Source organism: Danio aesculapii, chromosome 24 (genome assembly GCF_903798145.1).
Source record: "Danio aesculapii chromosome 24, fDanAes4.1, whole genome shotgun sequence".
NCBI classification, from domain to species: Eukaryota; Metazoa; Chordata; class Actinopteri; order Cypriniformes; family Danionidae; genus Danio; species Danio aesculapii.
The window spans coordinates 15,392,348-15,413,988 of record NC_079458.1 but is presented as its reverse complement, the minus strand read 5'-3'; the positions used below and the strand labels follow the sequence as shown (position 1 = coordinate 15,413,988).

General features: G+C 34.8%; 1 protein-coding gene across 2 annotated transcripts; it reads right to left on the bottom strand.

The window, feature by feature from the left end:
- Window positions 1–4,460: 4,460 nt before the first annotated feature.
- On the bottom strand, window positions 4,461–19,849 carry lrrc31 (leucine rich repeat containing 31). Of its 2 annotated transcripts, none has more exons than XM_056451172.1 (11): window positions 19,719–19,849; window positions 19,485–19,525; window positions 17,979–18,194; window positions 15,921–16,067; window positions 15,466–15,633; window positions 13,846–14,016; window positions 11,747–11,914; window positions 11,435–11,602; window positions 8,458–8,622; window positions 8,205–8,372; window positions 4,461–5,078 (listed from the first exon to the last, which is right to left on the bottom strand). In XM_056451172.1, the coding sequence occupies exons 2-11, from the start codon at window positions 19,495–19,497 to the stop codon at window positions 4,729–4,731; spliced, it is 1,734 nt and encodes a 577-aa protein (XP_056307147.1). In that variant the 5' UTR covers window positions 19,498–19,525; window positions 19,719–19,849; the 3' UTR covers window positions 4,461–4,728. The 2 variants fall into 2 exon arrangements, with proteins under 2 accessions (XP_056307147.1, XP_056307148.1); XM_056451173.1 differs by lacking the exon at window positions 19,719–19,849 and adding an exon at window positions 19,612–19,706.
- Between the last annotated feature and the right edge of the window lie 1,792 nt (window positions 19,850–21,641).

Sequence of the window (21,641 nt, the reverse complement as noted above, 5' to 3'; positions counted from 1 at the left end):
AAGCCGGAGCACCTGTAGGATGCCCACGCGAACGCAGGGAGAACATGCAAACTCCACACAGAAACGCCAACTAACCCAGCCGAGACTCGAACCAGCGACCTTCTTGCTGTGAGGCGACAGCACTACCTACTGCGCCACTGCGTCGGCCAGTCTATACCATTCTTTATGTAAATGCGAAAGGATGCAGATAACGATAACAATGATTATTAAATCAGAACTAATTAAATTTACTCTCCAACCATTAGTTTTACAAATAATCACAAAGATAGTGAGAAGACCACTGAAAATAGCTGGTTTCTTTGGATTTATTAGGCATGGGTTTGAGTAAAACTTTCATTCATTCTATGAAGTTCTGAGACCTTTTGCTTTAGTGAATAAATTTTTTTTATTTCAGAAAATGACAATTGGTCAGAATAACCAAATGTTTTCATGAGTGAAAATCATGATTACTCCTCCACACATTGATTTCTTAATTGTTCTGATGTTAAAACATTTTTACAGATTAATTTCTCTTTCGTCCTATCAAAGAGCATAGAATCACCAAGAGGCGACACTCTAGTGCGATTTGGAAAACAGCCACTAGATGGCGAGGCAGCCATTTTGGAATGAAAATTCCAATAGAACAACAGCACATACAGCATAAGTCTGTAAAATAAACTATTAAAAGTGCTGATGATTGTTTATAGTAAGTGTTGTATTGTCATCTTTTAGGTTGTATCTCAGCTTTGATGCACTTTTTAAATAAATAAATAAAAAACAAAGCAGCTGCTTGCCATCGCGACAGCAATAAGATCCAATGGACAGCCGACCGCTTTCACTCCAAAATGGCGGAATCAGGCTGTTGCTGGGCGCTGCTGTTGCAATGATACGTTCTATTGAGTGTCGCCTCTTGGTCATTCTAAGCTCTTTGTTTCTATGATGCATATTAAACAAATGTTTACAATGTTCAAAATAATGCTGAAAGAGCTCTTCTTAAATAAGATACTTTGTTGTGTTCACATTGAATCTCTTCTATGATATGTGTGCAAGCAAAAGCCTGCAGTTCACTTAACAGCCTCCGGTGTCACTAATAACAAGAGTTTTTGAATTCTCATTTTAAAAAGTTTGTTTCATTCTATATTTAATTAAAGGTGCACTAGGAGATCTGGGGAAATGTTGGGGAAACACGCAAATGATGGATCTATCTGTGTGAACAGGGTGTGCAGATATACAAACTCAAATTTGTTGACAGACAGTTTGGAGTTACCTATCGTAACTTTCCCAAAAATTTTAATTCGATTTTTTAGTCCTATGCTTTATGCCGCAGTCACACTAGAGTTTGAGCATGCAAAATTCTGTAATACATTACTGTGAAAAGGGGAGGGATTAAACAAGATGATTAGACAAAAAAAAGCAAGCGATTGGTCCATATTTTAGATTTCTGTTCAAAGAGGTCATGTTTTGATCTTCAGTTGGTCTCAAGTAATGCGATTTCACAGGTCAGAGTTCACCATGCTTGAACTTACCAATGCACTGAACTACGAAACTTGTTTGTTTTTGGTTTGTCGCATTCGCATGTGTGTGAGGTTTACCCAGAATATAAAAATACATATAAATTAGCAAAATCCCACTCATAGCAGTGCGATATGGCTGTATATCGGCACTGGTGGGATGCATGCGCTGGCTCGAGTGCCTTAAGTAGATCGCACACCGGAAGCGCCACGACACGGCGTGCACATGACAGTCAAAAGACGCGGACATTCGCATGATATTTAACATGAAACTTATCAGATGGCGGTCTGTGGTGCAGCAAAGAAATGAACAGTGTCCTGAGTCGTGGCTGGGCTTCACGGACAGCCGCCGACTTGCGGCGCTGCTGTGTGTACCCTAATAGAAACCTATGTTTAGTATTCTAAAATGGATGGCGCTGCGTGCCGCAACGCGGCGATTCTGGTGTGAGACCTGCTTTAGTGTCCCACCAGTGACTAGGCATGTGCCGGTATCACATTTTCATGCTGCGATTAATTGATTGAGCTTTTATCACGGTATACGGTATTATCACGATATTGTAATTTTACTAGAGAAACAGGTAAAAAAACACAAAAAACTTCAGTTTCGTCAACTTAGTAACTTTAATAACTTTTTAATTAACTAAAAGTACTTCAAACATTTAAATACAAATAAATATAAATAAAACAATACACAATATAAAAGGAAACTTGAGCAATTATATCAAAGTGAATGTGCAAAGGGAAACCATCTTCGATCAGCAATCGTGGAATGAACTGCCAACTATTCCAGCATGTTTTATGCAGCAGATGCCTTTCCAGCCACAACCCAATATTGGAAATCACCCATACACACTCATTCACACACACTCATACACTACAGCCAATTTAGCTTATTCAATACACTATTCACTCAGCCTATATTCAATAATAAACATAACAATATTCTTTTGCAGAATATCAGTTTTAATAACCAATAATGGCCATTATAACAGTATAACGTACATTAAATTTAAACGATAAAGGTAAGCAATCAGTCAATGTGCAGAATCAGTGTATGTGGTTACATAAATTAATATATTAGCTTATCTTTGCACTCAGCCAAAACAGTTAACTGAGAACAAGTGATTCAAAAGACATAAGAATTGTTAGACAGAGACAACAAGATGAATTCAATATCACGTTTAACAACTATAGTGAGATGAGATCATCCAGCAGATGAACTGTCTGACATGCACTATACTCTGACCTGGGGTTTATCCTTACCCGCTGAACTAGTGGCTGCAGCTCTGGGCAGAGAGTGTGTGGTCACGTGATTTGCGTTTTTAGCCGTGTACTTGAATGAACAGAGAACTTTTCAGAATCGCTAAATGAAACGCCGGTGTATTTCCCGCGATTTCTCTGCGCCTCCCTTGCGTTTCTTCTCTCTGACTCTCGACTATTTTAACAAATACACACAGACGACGCACGCTCACACGGAGTCCAAAATAGGAGTTTGTGATTGGGCCAGCCCAATGTCAATACCGAAAAGAGCCAATGGGCTGCAGGGTGTCACATGGGCCGGCCCGGTCTGTCTGTCCAGGAAAAAAAGCATCTACTTTCAGAGAGTCACAGATCACAGCAGCGTCAATCAATAAGGCAGAAAAAAACGATAGGCTGCTAAGCCTTTTATGGGCCGATCAAATCATAAGACGATGATCAGCCCGGCCCAAAAAGTACGTCGGCCCACCGGGAAAGTGCCCGGTTTGCCAGATGGCCAGTCCGCCCCTGCGTGTGAGGATTATAGCGCGGTGGCAGCGGCGCCGCGCACACAGGGCTTCTACATGTGGGGATTGTTTACATTAGAGTGCGCATCAGTTCTGCGCAGCATATACGCAGTGTTTCTTCAAGCGGTTGATGGAAAATAAGCTAATGCGCATTCTAAGAATATAAATTCGGATCTATTATTTTTCACGGTATTTTGAAGTGCCCGCGATAACAATATCGTGCATATTCATTACCGTGATTTATCGCATTACCGAATACCGGCACAAGCCTACCAGTGACAATATACAGCCACATCGCACTGCTACGAGTGTGATATTGCATTTATACAACAGTTCGACAGCATAATCATGTATATAAAGAAGAAAATCAAACACGGAGAGTCTCAAAATCCTTTTGGAACTACTTTCTTCCGACATTCATTCACATCTGCAGCTGACGTCACAACAGCAGGAACCGTTGCTAATTCACAAACGTCAGATTAGAGCTAGTATTTGAATGATTCTCTAGCGTAATGTCTAAAGTGATGACAAAACATGTGATTTTGGTGAAACGAAGATTATAATTCTGAACAAAATGAAATTCCATCAGTCTACAGAGATTTCCCAGTATTTCTCTGTAGCCATCGAAAGATCACAATAATTAACCCTGAACTCATTAAAAACAGGTGGCCATCTCTGGTTTTAAGACTTTAAGATGAGTCCCATCTCATTCTTAACACACTACAACTGCTATAGGATAAATTCAGCACTACAACAAAATAGAGAGAGATTTACTTCGAAAGTCATTTACCAGTTTGATAATGATTTGATCAGCTGTAGTTTAAAATGACGCTGGGTTTTTCCTCCTCTAAGGGATTATGTCGCCATCTTGTGGATGGACAAAGTCAATCGTCTTTGCTCAATAACAGGCTAATGACCGCCAATGCGCTGTCTCAGAAATTATAAATTTTAAAATAGGCACTATCCTTATATATAAACTGCATAGTTGCAATCTAAACAAATACATTCTTGATTTAAAAAGCCTCAAAAGTACATTATGTTGTCTAACAGCAACAATATTTGTCAAACTGTACAGTGTCCTCTGCATGTTGCTGTGTGTGGGTGGAGTAATACACAAAGGTGAAGGGTGAAGAGGCGGTATAAGTGCTGTTATGCAGAATATCACAGATATCTCAGAATATTTCAGACTCAAGAACCAGACAGAACTGTTGTATACATTAAGATCATTTGCTTTAATCATTACTATTGGAATGTGAAGAGACTTTTTAACCAGCACAACAAAAAAATGTTTCTGAATACAATCATCTACTGCACCTTTAAATTACATTTTTAATGTAGTATATTGATGCTACAACTTATATGTTAGTTTGTGATATAAAAAAGCAGAATGCCTTTCAATCAACACATCATTCTCAGTAACATCTTGATTTGCAACTTCAGTAACTTGGAAAACCATAATTTCCAAATGCTTCTCATTAACCTGCTGCCTTTGGGGTTGGTGTGGCCAGCTTGTCACATTCCAGGATGGCGCTTTTCTTGCTAAGAATTTTTTCCAGCTTGTCTCTCTCAGCTGAGCTCAGAGTCCAGTGCTGCAGAGACAGACGGCTGAGGGACGAGAGCTGTGGAAGGGCCTTCAACAAGGCGGGCAGCCAGGGGGAGACAGAGAGGGACGCGGAAGGACGCAGGCTGATATCCAACTCCTCCAGTCCTTTCAGACCCGCAGCTTTCCCAAAAAGAGACGTCCAACCACCATCTCCCACACTGCCATTGTAGGACAAATCAAGCAGCTTCAGCTGGGAAAGAGCTCCACGCTGGCAGGCAGATTCTGCGAGATCACAACGGTTAGATGGATGTTTTCATTACAAAACTTTAAGCATCACACACCTGCCAACTTTGACAATGGCTATGGCCATCATCCATTACAGAGCTGAAGAAACCTTTCTAGGTGAAACGTTAAAGCAATGGTTGCACCCGAAAGCTCTAAAATCACTTCCTGTCTTGGAAGTTATAGATGCAGCATAGGTGTATCCTTCACTAGCGTTGATATCCCACAATTCTTCCATTTTTGACAGCTGAGCTAACAAAATAAACATTGCCTCTCAAAGTGCCACTCAGGCATCATTTTGTGTGTAAATGTAAGTGTTTTTGACCAACGTTTTCCACATTTATTGCCAACTCTAGCTAGAAATTAGTATTGTAGTAAACAAATATACCGTTAGTTATCACCAAGTTCTCCATTTTGTTGTACACAGTTAACCAATGTACTGTTGGGGATGTTGCATTGAAGGTAAAGTTAACCAATGTACTGTCGAGAAAATGCATTGAAGATTAACCCTTTAACTACCCCCACCAAGAAAAAAACATTTTGGATGGCATTTCTTAACTCCTAATGTTGCTAGTTAACACACTTATTGCATTTTTTTTTTCAACACATCCCATAATTTCTAAAACATAAACCTCTACAAAATGGTTGATATGTTGGTTTCTGGTTAAAGTACTGGAATCAATATACATATACTATGAACAATCTGAAATTATAAAGTGTAAGACCAATTCATTTAAAAATATATTCAAAATAAAACATTTTAAAATAATAAATCATCTTTATGTAGTATGCCATATTTTAGTTTCTCATTTAACATGTATTCTTGTTTGGTTTTATGTTTTGTTTTTTACAATAAAACCAAAATCAAGTGTTGTAGTGCAAACCAATATTTAAAACAGTCATTCTTTAAATGACTTTAACAGCCATTATTTAAAAGTCAAAACATGGTCAACCATTTGGTAGAGCAGGCAGTTAAAGGCTTAAAAAACTGAACAATAAACTCTGGGCAAACTTTTCTACCCTTTAGATATGTTCAGGATGAAAAGATTCATTAAATTAAACTGCTGTAAAACTGCATCAGATAAATATCTTTTTCAATTTCTTTTCATAAATATATTAATCAACCTACTACTATCAAAACTACTTCATGTTTTTAAAAACTTACAGGATTTTAACTCTTTAATTGCCAAGTTTATAAATGATGTCACTGATTTGGTAAAAAGAAACACACAAAATGTCGTATTTTCAATATAAAGTAATTGTGGACTGGATTTTGTTTACCTTTTATCCCATCTTCATTCATTTATTCATGTTCCTTCTGCTTAGTCTCTGATTTATCAGAGGTTTCCACAGCGGAATGAACCACCAACTATTTGAGCATATGTTTTACACATTAGATGCCCATACAGCTGCAACGCAGTACTAAGAAACTCCCATACACACTCACATTCACACACTATGGCCAATTTAGTTCATTCAATTCACCTATAGTGCATGTCTTTGAACTGTGGAGGAAACTGGAGCACCCAGAAGAAACCCACGCCAACACGGGGAGAACATGCAAACTGCACACAGAAATGCAAAATGGCCCAGCTGGGACTGGAAACCAGCGGCCTTCTTGCTGTGAGGCAACAGTGCTAGCCACTGAGCCACCCTTTATCACAGTTTTGGGCATGTGAAAGATTAGTAAAGGCATTGCCTTTGTTGCATTGCTAGTTTTTGTGTAGCATGTTCTCTTTCTAATTGACTGTTTTTGCCCTATTGTCTTCCATTATAACCACATTCTCAATTTTTTTTTCAAATAATATTTATCTGATGCAGTTTTACAGCAGTTTAATATAGTGGATGTTTTCATTCCGATCATAATGAAAGGGTAGTACATTTGAACAGTGCACAAAGGTTAAAGCATGATGTTGTTTCAGGAGTATGTCAGAGTCACTGACTGACAGGGCAGCAGAGCAACAAGTCAGCTGCTTAAGCTTTCAGACTCAGCCAATATAAGGCTTTTAACACATGAAACAGTTCACCTTTGGTTATTCAGAACTCTTGCTTCATGTTTCACACTCTGTTTACAGGTTACCCATGGTTAACAATTAATCACAGGTATTTACATTTGGTTGCCAGTTTGTTGGGCACGCTACCTTGTGACTTTTTGTTAATGTAAATATCTAATCAGCCAATCACATGCCTGCAACTCCATGTGTTTAGATGATCTTCAATGAGAGATGATCTTCTGAACCCAAACCAAGCATCAGAATTGAGAAGAATGCTGATTTAAAGGTCCCATGAAATGAAAATAAAATGTTTTAGATGTTACTATCAGCATTGCTAGATTTTAAGATATCTATTAGCTAGTGTGCTACAAAACTGACAAAATTCAAGTTTAGAAGATATAAATCTGATATAAACATGTAAAGCTTGTAGTTTGTCCCACCCTCGTGTTTCGGTTGAGGTCAAACACAGAAAAAAAATCCATATTTCAAAACACTTCACAAGACCTTGAAGTCACTCTAAACATAGCATGGTTGTTGGTGTCAGATGAGCTGATCTACTGGCATTTTTAGAGTCTGTAGAGTTTACAGAAAATCATCAGAATAAGCGATAATACCCACTGATTGGTGAATCTTTGAGCAAAACTGCCCTGTTCATCCAAAAGATTGGACAGACTAGTAGGAGCTGATGGAAAGGCAACAGTTGAAGAACCACTTATTAGAATAAGTTCTGCAGTAGAGCATTTCTGCATGCACAACATGTCAAACCTTGAAAGATATGAGCTACATACACTCCATGTGAATATGAGGCTTGTGTTGGCTATTGGTGGCAAAGCATTCAACATTCTAACAGTGCATCTTTTCACACTGACAAAGCAGGCTTTCAGATGACATACAGTGTGAAAAGCCCTTATGTGTTCTGAAAGTCCCTGAAATCATACCATGTTTGATATCCTCTAAATTAACTCATAGTCTGAAGCTGAAAAAAAGGTCTGAACTTATATGTTCCTCAACTCAAATCTGCCGACTAAGATATTACTCATTATACTGTATAGGCTGTAATTTGCAGCATGTTATTTAATGCACCTTAATGTACTTTAAAGTGAATCATTGAAGTTCTTTAAACAAAACTGACCTAGATGTAGCACATCTTCTGTGGTTAAATTACAGCTGCTCAGTCTGAGTTCCTGTAGTTTGCAATCAGCCTGCAGGGGCTCCAGAAATTCCCTCAGATTTTCCCCAACACATTTGTTCCAAGACAAATTCAAACTGTCAAGCCGTTTCAATGTCTGCATCACGGTAGCTGTGAAGAATTCCAGAAACATTTTAATAAATGCATTTCAAACAAAAATAGCATCAAGTTTTGCCACTTCGGATTTGTTTCCTACCAAGAGCATGGCATGCAGAATCACTCAAGTCACAGTTGTTCAGTGGAAGCTTGGTCATTTGAGAAAGAGGAAGGCTTTGCAGAAGATTCTGGAGTGTGTCTCCAACACTTTTGTTGGATGATAAATCCAGCTCTCGGAGCTCTTTAAGAGATGGAGCCACCTGGACTGAAAAAGTGCATTAAAATACAAATGCAAACAAGATTGCTTAACTTTAAGTTAGAGCTGCACAATATATTGTTTCAGCAGCTTTGATATTGCAATGTGTGTATGCAGCACAGTCACATCGAAGGATCTGCAATGTTGAGTTGGGATTATACAGTGTTCAGCATAATTGAGTACACCCCATTTTGAAAATGACTATTTTTATCCATTTCTCAGTGAATTTAGGCAATGTATGTTGGTGCATTTAACAAAACAGATTTATTAAACTGATATATTTATTAAAATAATATTTTAGTCACCAAACATATTTAGAAATTGAAAGATAATACAATTAAATTCAAACAAAATATTGCAAAAAAGCTACAACCTATAAAATTTCAGCTAAATTTTTCCTTTTTTTTTCTTGATTTTTTTCTCTTTTTTTTATTTTATTTGTATTTCATATTTTTCTATAACATAAATTTGGGTGTACTAGTTTTTGGACCGTTATCATAGGTTATTTTGTTAGATAAGCTTGAGTTTTGGCTTCAGTACTGGCTAATCTAATGTATATGCACAAATACAATATTGTAAAGCTTCCTATTAAAATATGAATTTAAAAGAGAGATTTGTGAGGGGTGTACTTATATATGCTGAGCACTGTAGTTGTTCAGCAACACATTTCAGAATGCGTGTTATTTATGGAGTCACTGCTGAGATTAACCATAACCAGAGGTGCCCAAACCAGAATGAGGCTAGTGGGAAGAAGGTAAATACAAGGTTTCTGCAGGTTTTACCAATTTAAATGAAAGACAATTTTAAGATCGTTATGAATTAAACTTTAGACTCATAAAGGGCTAAACGCTAAAGTATTTTTCAAATGGCCCAGATGGAAAAGACGTTTATTTGACCTATCCAAAACATTTTATTTGTAGTTTAATAAATTTGCTAATACAATAATACATTAATAATGAAAAAATAATCATATTTTAGACATTTTTTAGCAAAATATTTTAAATAGTGTAAAAACAAGCAAGCTCTTCTTGTATCCATACACTTCTTTTTCCAACATAAAAGTTTTGAAAATTATAATAAACTAAATGTATGCTCAACAATCTGTCCAGGTCAGTGTCCTCAGCAGTAAATACATGGAGCACTTTAAAACAAATGTTTTTGTAAGGAAAATAATTAAACCATTATGGTAAATAGAGTTCAAAATGAATAAAATAAAAGGTTTCAAGTTTTACTGAGATGGATTGTTGGTGGTTGTATGGGTTTTGGCCAGATTTATAGATGAACAAAGGAAAATTAAGACCTGTTTGAAAAGATTTAAGACCTACAACACAATACTTTAGTACATTTAAGACTTTTTAAGGCCTAAAATTTTGATTTTGAGATGTAAGACATTTTAAGACCCCACGGAAAGCTTGTTGTCATAAGTTCTTCCTAATATATTTAATAATATGTAAATAACTAGAAAACATTGCTTTGTATTAGCTAATACAGTATACATTTTTTATGTTTTATAATGAACTTATTACAGTAAAAACAATCTCATGTATAACAGAATGGAGTTACAATAGTCAAGCTGCACCTGATTTTGCCTTGATTTGCTTGCAGATGTCTTCTGCATTGTCCTCTATCTATCGAGCGACAATATTTACATTTTTACAAAGTATTTATTTACGTATTTACAATGAACATTTTAATGTAAGATTTCATTTTTTATTGTTCAATAAAACAAACAAACAAACAAACAAACAAAAAAAGGTTATTTTAAATTAGAAATGGCAATCTCTGTTAAAATCATTGCCGAATCATTTTTGAGGGTTTGAGGGTTTTTGGGACAACTTACTTGGTTTATGTTCAATCCACTTAAATTTGTAAAAACAATTGATTTAACTTAATGGATTTGTGTTGGGTCAATATGAAACAATTGTGTGGAACCCAGCATTTTTACAGTATTTACATTTTTACAACGTATTTATTTACGTATTTACAATTAACATTTAAATGAAACATTTAATTTCAGTTGGCTTTTTTATAGTTTAGCAATAAAAAATAAATAAATTTAAAAAAAAGGTTATTTTAAATTAAAAATGACATTCTCTGCCCATCATTCTCACTCTCTTCTCAGATGAGATGGTGGGCCAAATCAAAGGTTAAAAACTTTGGCCCACGAGCCCTAGTTTGAGCATCTCTGACCATAACAGAGTGAACGTTTATGATTTGCATGTGTTTTAAAGATTTTTCAAGAGCCTTTCAAGAGAGTTTATAGCATCCGGGCACAAGAATTACAACATTTGTAACTTTAATAGAGATTAATTTTACAGAAATATTTATACATTCATTTAAAATAATGTTTTACACACTACTTATTTAAAATGAGCACAATTTGAGTTTTTTTGTGACAACTTAAATGTATTGTGTTCAATCAACTTAAATTTAATAGATTTAAAAGTTAATAGATTTGTGTTGGGACAACATGAAGCAACTGTGTGGAACCCAGCATTTTTTACAGTGTTGATTATACAGTGTTATTTTACATTACATTTGATTATTCAATGTCTGCACCTGAATACTGTTTGACTCTAGGATTCCATTAAGCACTGTTAGTTTCACTTTTATCTATGCTTGCAATTTGTTTATAATATTATATGCATAATTCACTCTCATTCAGAATCATCCCAAACAATCTAAATGTATGCTTTCATTCCAAGTAGAGCTATTCAAGTCATCTGGTGAAATTGTATTCATATCACAGAAAAATAAAACATCACAATTTCAGGGTTTTTTTCAATATCGTCCAGCCCTACTTTAAATGAACATGTCTTACCTAAAGTCAGCACATCATCATTTGTTAGACAGCACAGATGCATGTCCAAACTTCTCAAGTGTGTGAGGAGAAGCAGATTAGCAGCCAGTGTACTGAGACCTCCACCTGCTTCCTTATTACACGATAGATCCATGTGCTCTAGTGCAGTGATGAACCTGAACGCCTGGCCTTTTAACATTTCACAAAACATATTACAAGAAAATCAGATTACTGGCCGATCATTTTATGTGTATCCATGGATTGTGTTGTTAATAGATTTGTTTATCTGTCATTGAAGGTCCATTGACGGCCTTTTTATCATCGCTCTCTTACCCAAGGCACTGAGATGGTCTTTACGGAGTCCACACATGCTCAGCTTTAGGGTCTTTAGCCTTGGAGTTGTGCTGAAAGAGGAGGTGAGGTTCTCCATTCCCTTTATTGACAGTTTGTTATTAGACAAATCTAACTCTTCCAAACCAGACAACAGTGGAAGAGCTTCACCTGAAGAAAAACATCAATAAGAAGAAGGAAACTGATATAATGCCATTTTTTTTTTACCAATTATAGCTTTTTGACCTAAAAATGACAGAAAGCTGAGTGAATTAATGAATGAATGAATATATATATATATATATATATATATATATATATATATATATATATATATATATATATATATATATATATATATATATATATATATATATATATATATATAATTTTTGTAGAATTATTATATTTTTATAGAGATTTTATATAGGTTTTTTATATAATTATTTTTATATATAGAATTCTTTTTTTTTTTTTAAATATTTCTCAAATTATTTGTTTTATTTCGGTTATGTATATACATATATATATATATATATATATATATATATATATATATATATATATATATATATATATATATATATATATATATATATATATATATATATATATATATATATATATACACACACACACACAGTTGAAGTCAGAATTATTTGCCCCCTTTGAATTTTTTTCTTTTTTTATATATTTCCCAAATGAACAGAGCAAGGAAAATTTCAAAGCATGTCTGATAATGTTTTTTCATCCATAGAAAAGTCTTATTTGCTTTATTTCGGCTAGAATAAAAGCAGTGTTTAATTTTTTTAAAACCATTTTAAGTTCAAAATTATTAGCCTCTTTAAGCTAATTTTTTTTTCAATAGTCTACAGAAAAAACATCGTTATACAATAACTTGCACAATTACCCTAACCTGCCTACTTAACCTAATTAACCTACATATGTATGTATATATATTAGGGTTGCACAGTTTACCAGTACTTCGGTAGCACCACAATATTATGTACAAAATAAATAAAAAGAACACATAACATTTGAGGTGAATCAGCTGCTATTTTTCCACCCCCCAAACCCAAAATGTTAAAAAAAGTTAAATATTTCTAATTTCAAATAATCTCTTATTGTTAAATGCATGACCAAAAATAAAAGAATAGCATATATTAAACTCATTTCACATGACAAAAAGCATCGGATTTAAGAACTGAAACCCTGCATGTAGTCTGTTATTTGTTCAAATCAGCATGTGTTTCATTTACCTGTTTTTGAGTTAATGATTAATAATGAGCCATTAAATAAATAAAATAAGCAATGGCCCGAACGCACTGAGATGTTCACTCTTTTCCTATATAAGGTAGCCTATGATGCCATGGACTATAATGGAAAGATGGAGCATAAGTTAGCGAATGGACTGTGATCAGCATGATGGCAAATCTATGCCAAAAAAAATATTTATTTATTACTGCAATAACAAAAAAACAGTCACAGTATATAAAACAGAGAATGTCTGTACAAATAATAGGGAATTATGAATTAAATAAGCATTATAAAGCAAAATACAGTATTTCTGTTCATTTGCTTTATTTCGTAGATTTGAGTTATGAATTAATACAGTATCGCAATACTTCTTAGTATCATGGCCTAAATTTATGGTATCATGACAATTAATTTATATATTTATATAACTTTAATTATACAGTTTTGTGAAAATGTATTTGCCCCCCGTTCAGGCAGATTTGGACAGTTTTTTCCCAACTTTTATAAATGCAGTTTTAAATGAAGCTAAAAGCCATGTTTTACCATGTTTACATACTCAACAATATGTAAAAATATAAAGGGAGTCCTTTTACTACATATTTCATAGTTATATATATATATATATATATATATATATATATATATATATATATATATATATATATATATATATATATATATATATATATATATATATATATATGCGTGTATGTATTTAGTAAATTTTACACATAAAGTTCTGGACTGCTCACAAAAATATACTTCATAGACTCCCAGTGTGGAATGGCTGAAGGTTTTGCTTAAATGTTTGTATTTTTTCTAGATTTATACAAGTCTGGTCTTACTCAGAGCTGTAATGTCTGTCTCCAAGAGCTGGCAGTCCACCAGGCGGAGGTCTTTCAGTCTGTTTTCAGGTTGGATTTGTTCTGTGAAGTGTCTGAAATTTCCTGCACCAATGCCAACATTCCAGGACAGATCTAGCACCTCTATTAGAGGAATGCAGTCGAGAGCCTCACCTGAAGTATCAGTTAAGGAGAGGTTTGTCACTTCTACCAAATCATTTATAACTTAAATTATCAATTTTAAGATGTAAGATAAAAAAAATGATGATTTTGTTAACAATGTTAAAGGGATAGTTCACCCAAAAATGAAAATTCTGTAATCATTTACTCACTCTACTCTTATTTTAAACCTTTTTTTTTTATTATTTGAACACTAAAGATGATATTTAGATGAAAACTGGAAACCTGTAACCATCAACTTTCATAGTATTTGTTTTTCATATTATGGAAGTCAATGGCTACAGGTTATTGACTTTTTTTTATAGTTCAACAGAAAAAAGAAATCCATAGAGGTTTTTAAGAGTAATGACTAAATTAGCATTTTATGGTGAACTAACCCTTTCATATTCTAGGGATACATATTGTTTTTCCAATAAGTTCGACCTTGTTTTATTTTTAACTGTGAATATAATTATTTAATTTATTCTAATTATATAATTGTTTTTTACTATAAAATGAGCATTGATGGGAAAACAACTGAACTTGTTTAACTCAACGTTTAAACTCTTTTGTTGTCAAGACTTTCCAAAACATTTTGAGGAAGACATCATTTCCAACAATGAAGTATCCAAAGAGTTTCAGTGCCCATTTTCTTCTGTTTAACATTCATAAAAATAAAGATTCCAAAAGGGGGGTTTTGCAACAATGGCAATGAAAAAACTTTTTGGTTCCCCAAAAACATTTAAAGGAATTGTTTGGGTGGTGAACAGTTATTTAATCACCATTTACTCAAAAAACCAAGTGGTTTTAAAGGTTTATTAATTTAATTTCTTCTGTCTAACATAAAACAAGATTTCAGGAAGAATGATAGAAAACAGCCATTGACATCTATATTAAGAATACTATGGAAGTTAATAGCTGTTTTTTCCTGAGGTTTTTAATAATATCTTATTTTGTGTTCAACAGATGAAAATAACTTCAACAGGTTTAGAACAAGTGGAGAATGATGGCTGATTTTGGGGTGAACTCTTTTTCTATATCTCTTTAAGTGACCAGTTCTTAAAACAGCAATGTTCTATGTGTGCCAATTTTTAAAAAGTGCATGCTTCAAATTCACGGTAATTCATAACTAATTGTATGTGGCTAATTCCTATGAATTCGTACGATTTAATTCATACAATTTAGTACGATTTGCTCAATATCCAATGATGGTTGGGTTTAGGGGTGGGGTGGGGTGTCATGCCTCCTTTTTAAAATTGTACATTGCACATTGTATGACTGAACTTGTACAAATTCATACGAACCAGCCACTAAACTAGCACAATGTAAAAAAATTACGTTTTCGTATAAGATCAGGCTGCAAAATTATAATATTAAAAATGCTGTGAGGGTGAGTTAATGATGACAGTCTGTTCATTTTTGGGTCAACTTTCAGTCGCAATAATAATGTAATATTAGCTTTACCGAGAGCAGTCAGGTCCTGCTGTGTTAATCTGCAGCTGCAGAGCTTTAGCTCTCGGAGCTTCTCCACATGTTGCAGGTGCCCAGTTAGAGCCTTCAGAGAGCCTCCGAGCAGATCATTCCAGGACAGCTCCATCAGCTCCAGCTCAGACAGAAATGGCAGCAGGGTGGCTGAGGAAACGTCCAAACAACAGCTAGACATCCAGATACATGCCTTCTTGTGTATGATATAGTACAGCATTTCTCAAGTACGTTCCCAGAGGATCACCAACACTGCATGTTTTGGATGTCTCCTTTGTCTGTTACACCCATTACAGGTTTTTCAGTTTCTGATTATGAGCTAATGATGTTAATCAGGTGTGTTTGGTTAAGGAGATGTAGAAAATGTGCAGAGCTGGTGGTTCTCCAGGAACGTGGTTGAGAAACACTGATATAGTATGTGAGGAAAAAACACCCACCCAGTTCCACTAAATCTGTGGCTGTCAGATCACAGTGGCTCAGGCTCAGGTTGTGGCTGTGAGGGGTTTTGCCGAGCTTCTGCATGAACTGCTTGACCCGACCCCAGCCCACAACTGAGCCGCTCTCCTCAGCCGTGATGCTGCTCTCTAAAGTAAAACGGGTTCGTTCATTTCATTTTTTTAAAGGGATAATTCCAAAGTTCCCACTCAATAAGCCAAATATCAAATTCCCTAACGTTTGCCTGACTTTCACTGACGAAAATGCTGAATTTCCTTGAACTATAATGAATGGAAAAAACAGGCCACTGTTGTGTTTTGCATAATATAAAAAAATGGCATGACTTTAATAGCCACTATGAGAACAGCAATTTAGCACAGATTGAGAGGAAAGAAAATCTAAGTCAATGTTTACATGGCTGTGAAGTGCTGCCTATCTCCTAAAAGATATATAATCCTGATATAATAATTACATTTAATTATTGAAAGTTAATTATGTAAAAAATTTAAATCTGTGTAAATTTTATGTAATTTTCAAAAGTTCACACTTCGATAATGCTCGACTATGATAGCAGGTTTAGCTCGGAGATAGACGAGCTCAAGGTTCCCACCTGGTCAATGAGCACTAGGAGGGATACGGGATCAGGTATTTCTCGAGAGTCCCCAGTTCGTTTTTTTACCTATACTTTATTTAATATGGTGGTTCTAATTTATTCAGTTTGTATGCTTTAAGTGCTTGTGACTGTTATTACAATTCGCTTATATACATGTTTTTAGACTGTGGGAGGAAACCGGAGTACCCGGGGAAAACCTACGCGGACACGGGGAGAACTACAAGCAGAGAGTACCCACTGGCTCAATTAGAACTTGAACCATTGGCCCTCCTGCTGTGAGGCAGCAGTGCCAGCCACTGAGCCACCATGTCGCCCGATCATAGAATTGAGGAGGAGGGAGAAGGAAAGGAGAGAGGGGGAGTTTTCCAAAACGAAGATAGGGAATGAAGTTTAGGCAGGATATTTATAGTAATTTTGGAATGATCTAATAGGCTAGCTAAAGGTTAGCGACTGTAGTCGATCGTATCACATGCTCCTCCCAAAATTAGCTTGTAAAACTTTACTTATGTAAATTTAATACAAACTTTTATGTAAATTTAATTTAATTTAATTTTCTTAAACAATTTTACATAAAAGTTCAATTTAATTAACAGGTACACTCTGGTGACTGTACTTGACTTACAATAAGTGATTGGTAGTTGACGAAGGGAATAAAATGTAGCTGAAAAAAGATTTTAAAACCTAAATATAAAAATAGACATGAAGCAACCCTGTGGGAACCCTGTAGTTTACACATTTATTCACCATTTGCTCACCTTCAAATAGTTCCAAATCGTTCTTCTGTCCTCCCATTGACCTCAAATGTTTGGTCAAAAGTGCAAAAAAAAAAAGAAAAGTCAAAAGAACCCAAACATTTTGGTTACCAATGTTCTTCAAAAAATCTTCTTTTGTGTGTAAAAAATAGATATATTGAAGAACGCTGGTTTTTGGCCATACATTGGATGTCGATGGAAACAGAAACTCTTTAGTAAGCAATTATTTAGTTAGTTCTCAAGTTTCTTAGACTTTCTTCAACTGCTTTGCTTACCATCTGTTTTTCAAAAAAATTTATGTCTGTTCTTCAAAAAAAAGCATAAAATAAAAGTATAAATATAAGAAATTTGCTGACCAAAATAGTAGTTTTTGTTCTCCAGACAACATGGGAATAGAAACTCTCGTTATGAACATTTTTAAAACACGATATTTTCAGATATCCCCTAAAGTGGTTCCAAGCCTTCATGAGTTCCTTTTTTCTGTTTATAACAAAACAATATATTTTGAAGAATGCTGGAAACCAGTAACTGCTGACTTAAAATACTATGGATGTCAAAGGCTACCAGTTACCAACATTCTTCAAAATATCTTCACTTGTGTGTGTTCAACAGAAGAAAGAAACTCAAACAGGTTTGAGTGCGTAAAAATGACAGAATTTTAATTTTTGGATGAACTCTCCATTTGAGTGACTTACCTCTCCCAGGCTCCTTATTTTCTTTTCCTTCACTGGTGTCTGATTCCTTTATCTCAGGTATTCCTCCATTTCTCCTGTCGCTGCTCTCGGATGGCCGGAAGAGTCGTCCCACAGACGTTTTCTTTCTCTCTGTGAAAGAGGTTTTTCTTCGCAGCTGGTTCATAATCAGATCTAGTGGAGATCTTTTCTGAACACTCTCCTTCCCTCTGGCAGCCTCTGCGAATAATGCATTTGTGGGTTTTTTCAAATGTAAAAAATAATTATTTTTATATTATATACAATAATTTAAATGTTAATCTATAGCATTTTTAAAATTCAAAAGCATTCATTTGTGTATTTGTTTGGTTTTTTTTCATTCTAAGATATTAATCAGAACTAATGTCATTACAATCACACCAAAAAATGCAATTAAAAACTAGTTATATTTGACATAAAATGATGTAATTGTTTGATTGTTTATATATTTTCATGACATGGTTATTATAACAGTAGGCCTACTGTATGTATATTTTCTAATCTCACACCAAACTAATATTACATTTTGTATTATATTTTGCAATACAAATACATAAAATTTAGATTGTAAAAATATTTTAATAAAAAAATGTAAATTATATGCCAGCTATATATTTTCATGACACATTTACATTGGTTTGTTTGATTTGCTATTGTATAAAATTATCAGAACAATTATTTTAAATAATTAAAATAAAGTAAAAGTACAAACACATACACCTGTGAAATCATTTTCAATAAAGTACACTGTGTGAATCACATTTTATGCCATCATTAGCTACAATTAAATGGTGTAAATTAATCAGACTTTTAAAAAGTAAATACTGTCACTTGACAGAAAGAGGACAATGCACAAGACATCTGCGAGCAAATCAAGGCAAAGACAGGAGCAGCTCGACTAGTGTATTCAGCATTGAGCTCCATTGTGTTATAAATGTGATTGTTTATGTTTTTACTACATTATGTTCATTATAAAATGTTAAAAATGATACTGCATCATTAATTAATATGTTTTCTAGTTATTTTTAAATATTAGTAAATAAATTAAGAAATAACACAGTTCAACTACAGCCCACAACCCTCAATCAAGTTTGGTTTTTAACCATTTATTAAAAAAAAAAAAAAAAAAGTTTGGGCAACTCTGATGTAAATAATGTCCTAAAACCTTACTTGATTTACATTTATTTTTACAAAGTCACCATTTATTAAATTATGTATTGCAAATAATTAATATAGACTGAACTGTTTATGTTTGTTCTTCAGTCTATTTATTTATTTAATTATTTATTTGCCGTTTAACTCTGACCGCAGGTGTTAGGTTTTCTTAACCCTGGGATAATACCAAAACTATTTAAAAAATTAGCTTCGTCTTAAATCGTATGAAAAATATAAGTTATATGTTATATTATGTCAAATTTTGGGGTTCAGTGTGACCCGGACATGCTTTTGTTTTGACAGGCTTCGCGGGATTCACACCTGAAGAAAACTTACCTGATGAGTCCATTCTTCCTTCAAAGAAGTTCTCGGCTTATCTGCAGGTAAATTATAACGGCTTATGATTATTCTCCTCTTTCTTCAGTCATAAATATATTGTAATATTCAAAACAACATGACACACGGTCATTTTATTATCTTGTTTACATGGTCATATCCTGCTTGTCGGAGTAACAGGACTCGTTTTAAAATCATTCGGTCAAACTGTTGCATGACACAAGTTGTTCCTACCTTTAAATATGTCTTGAATCGTTCATATATCACGCGTTCATCAATTCGCGATGGTTGTATGTGATTTCAGTCGCTGTTTACACCTGTCACGTTCATCTCATTCATACCGGATCCCGGAAGTTTGTTTGAACTTTGGCTTCATAAAGAAACACTGTAAACAAAGGGTTGTCACATGAATCCATCCTCATTAAAAACGCTCGCCCACTCAAAATCTTAGTTATTCATTCATGTAAATGGCACAGTAACGTTATCGTGAATCTGCTGAGTGGACAACTGAAGAGGGTTAAACAATATGTGAAACAGTGTTGCCAGATTGGAAATGTCAAAGTATCGTACCAGAATCCCAAAATTATCGTACCAGTCAAACGGAGAGTACAGCTATTATCTAGATGCATAGCGTTTTGACACAACGTGCAAATAAAAAAGCCTTGGCATACCTTAATGGGAAGGTCAGTAGGGGTTCAAACTCCACCTCTGAGTTGCTGTCATCGAATGTAGCATGTTGCCAGATGTTTAGGGATTCATTTTGCTGTACAAATTGGATGCCGTCATGGACTGCAAAATAGTGCTGGTTGGCTTAAAAGCAGTGCACCCTCCCGAATTTTTAACACACTCTGAGGTGTGCATGCTTTGTTTTGATGAGATTAACTTTGGGGGAAAAAAATAAATATATATATATATATATATATATATATATATATATATATATATATATATATATATATATATAAACATGTTTTGTTTATTTTTATTAAATTGTTTATTTCTGTGGTGATAAAATGTCCAAATATTAGTAAAATGGTTCAGTGTAGTGATTAAATTTATGTAAAAATGAAATGCAAACATTCTGACTTGTATATTTAAAAAATTTTAAGAAGACCATTATGCAAAAATCACTTTCACAAGGGGTTTAACATGGTTGTGTGGCAGGAGTGTGTGAATATAGCCAGCCTCTAATGGTAACATTTTATTAACTCAATTTTTTATCATCACACTTCATAAAAACAGTCTGTAGAAACTCTTTGATTGACATTCTCCATTTTGTACGTGTCATATCGGAGAGGGAAAGCCCCGCCCATTAGATAGAAGTCACCGAAACAGCACAATTTGCTTCGAAGCCTAAAAGGGGCAGTTTCAAAGAGTTCTAAAAATTATTTGTGAGTTATTGTAAGCTGAAACTTTACATACACACTCTAGCCACATCCGAGACTTATTTTACATCTTTTAAAAAGGCACATAATAGGTCAATCATACAACTTCATCATATTGCTCTTTTTCTATCTTTCTATTTTTTTCTAACATAGTTATTGATTGTTACCAAAGTCCCTTTAAGGCAGGGGTCACCAATCATGGTCCTGGAAGACCGGTGTCCTGCAGATTTTAGCTCCAACCCTAATCAAACACACCTGAACAAGCTAATCAAGGTCTTACTAGGTATTCTTGAAACAATCCAGCAGGTGTGTTGAGGCAAGTTGGAGCTAAACCCTGCAGGGACACCAGCCCTCCAGGACCGTGATTGGTGACCCCTGCTTTAAGGCATAGGTCTTAAACTCGATTCCTGGAGAGCCGCACATCTGCTCAGTTTTGCTCCAACCCTAATCAAACACAGACTATTAAGACTATTAAGCAGGTGTGAGTTGGAGCTGGTTGGAGCTAAATTATGCAGAGCTGCGGCCCTCCAGGAATTGAGTTTGAGACCATTGCTTTAAGGCAAGTAATTTCACTCGGCTGCCATCTTTGAAATGCCTCTAGGGCAGTATGCGCGGGCATTCTGGCTGCGTCCGAAATCACCTACTACTCAGTAGGTACTGCATTTGAAATTAAACGTACTACTTGGCCGTCAGAAAAGTACGTTCTATACAGTATGAATGTCAGTAGTATGAATGGAACTCGGACGTACTACATCCGCCATTTTGTCATCAT

What these genes read in the sequence shown, in the direction of transcription:
- lrrc31 (XM_056451172.1), bottom strand. An exon ending in GCAGGACCTGACTGCTCTCG is followed by an intron (nt 14,017 to 15,465) that starts GTAAAGCTAATA and finishes CTGATACTTCAG; the next exon opens with GTGAGGCTCTCGACTGCATT. An exon ending in GACAGACATTACAGCTCTGA is followed by an intron (nt 11,915 to 13,845) that starts GTAAGACCAGAC and finishes GTTTTTCTTCAG; the next exon opens with GTGAAGCTCTTCCACTGTTG.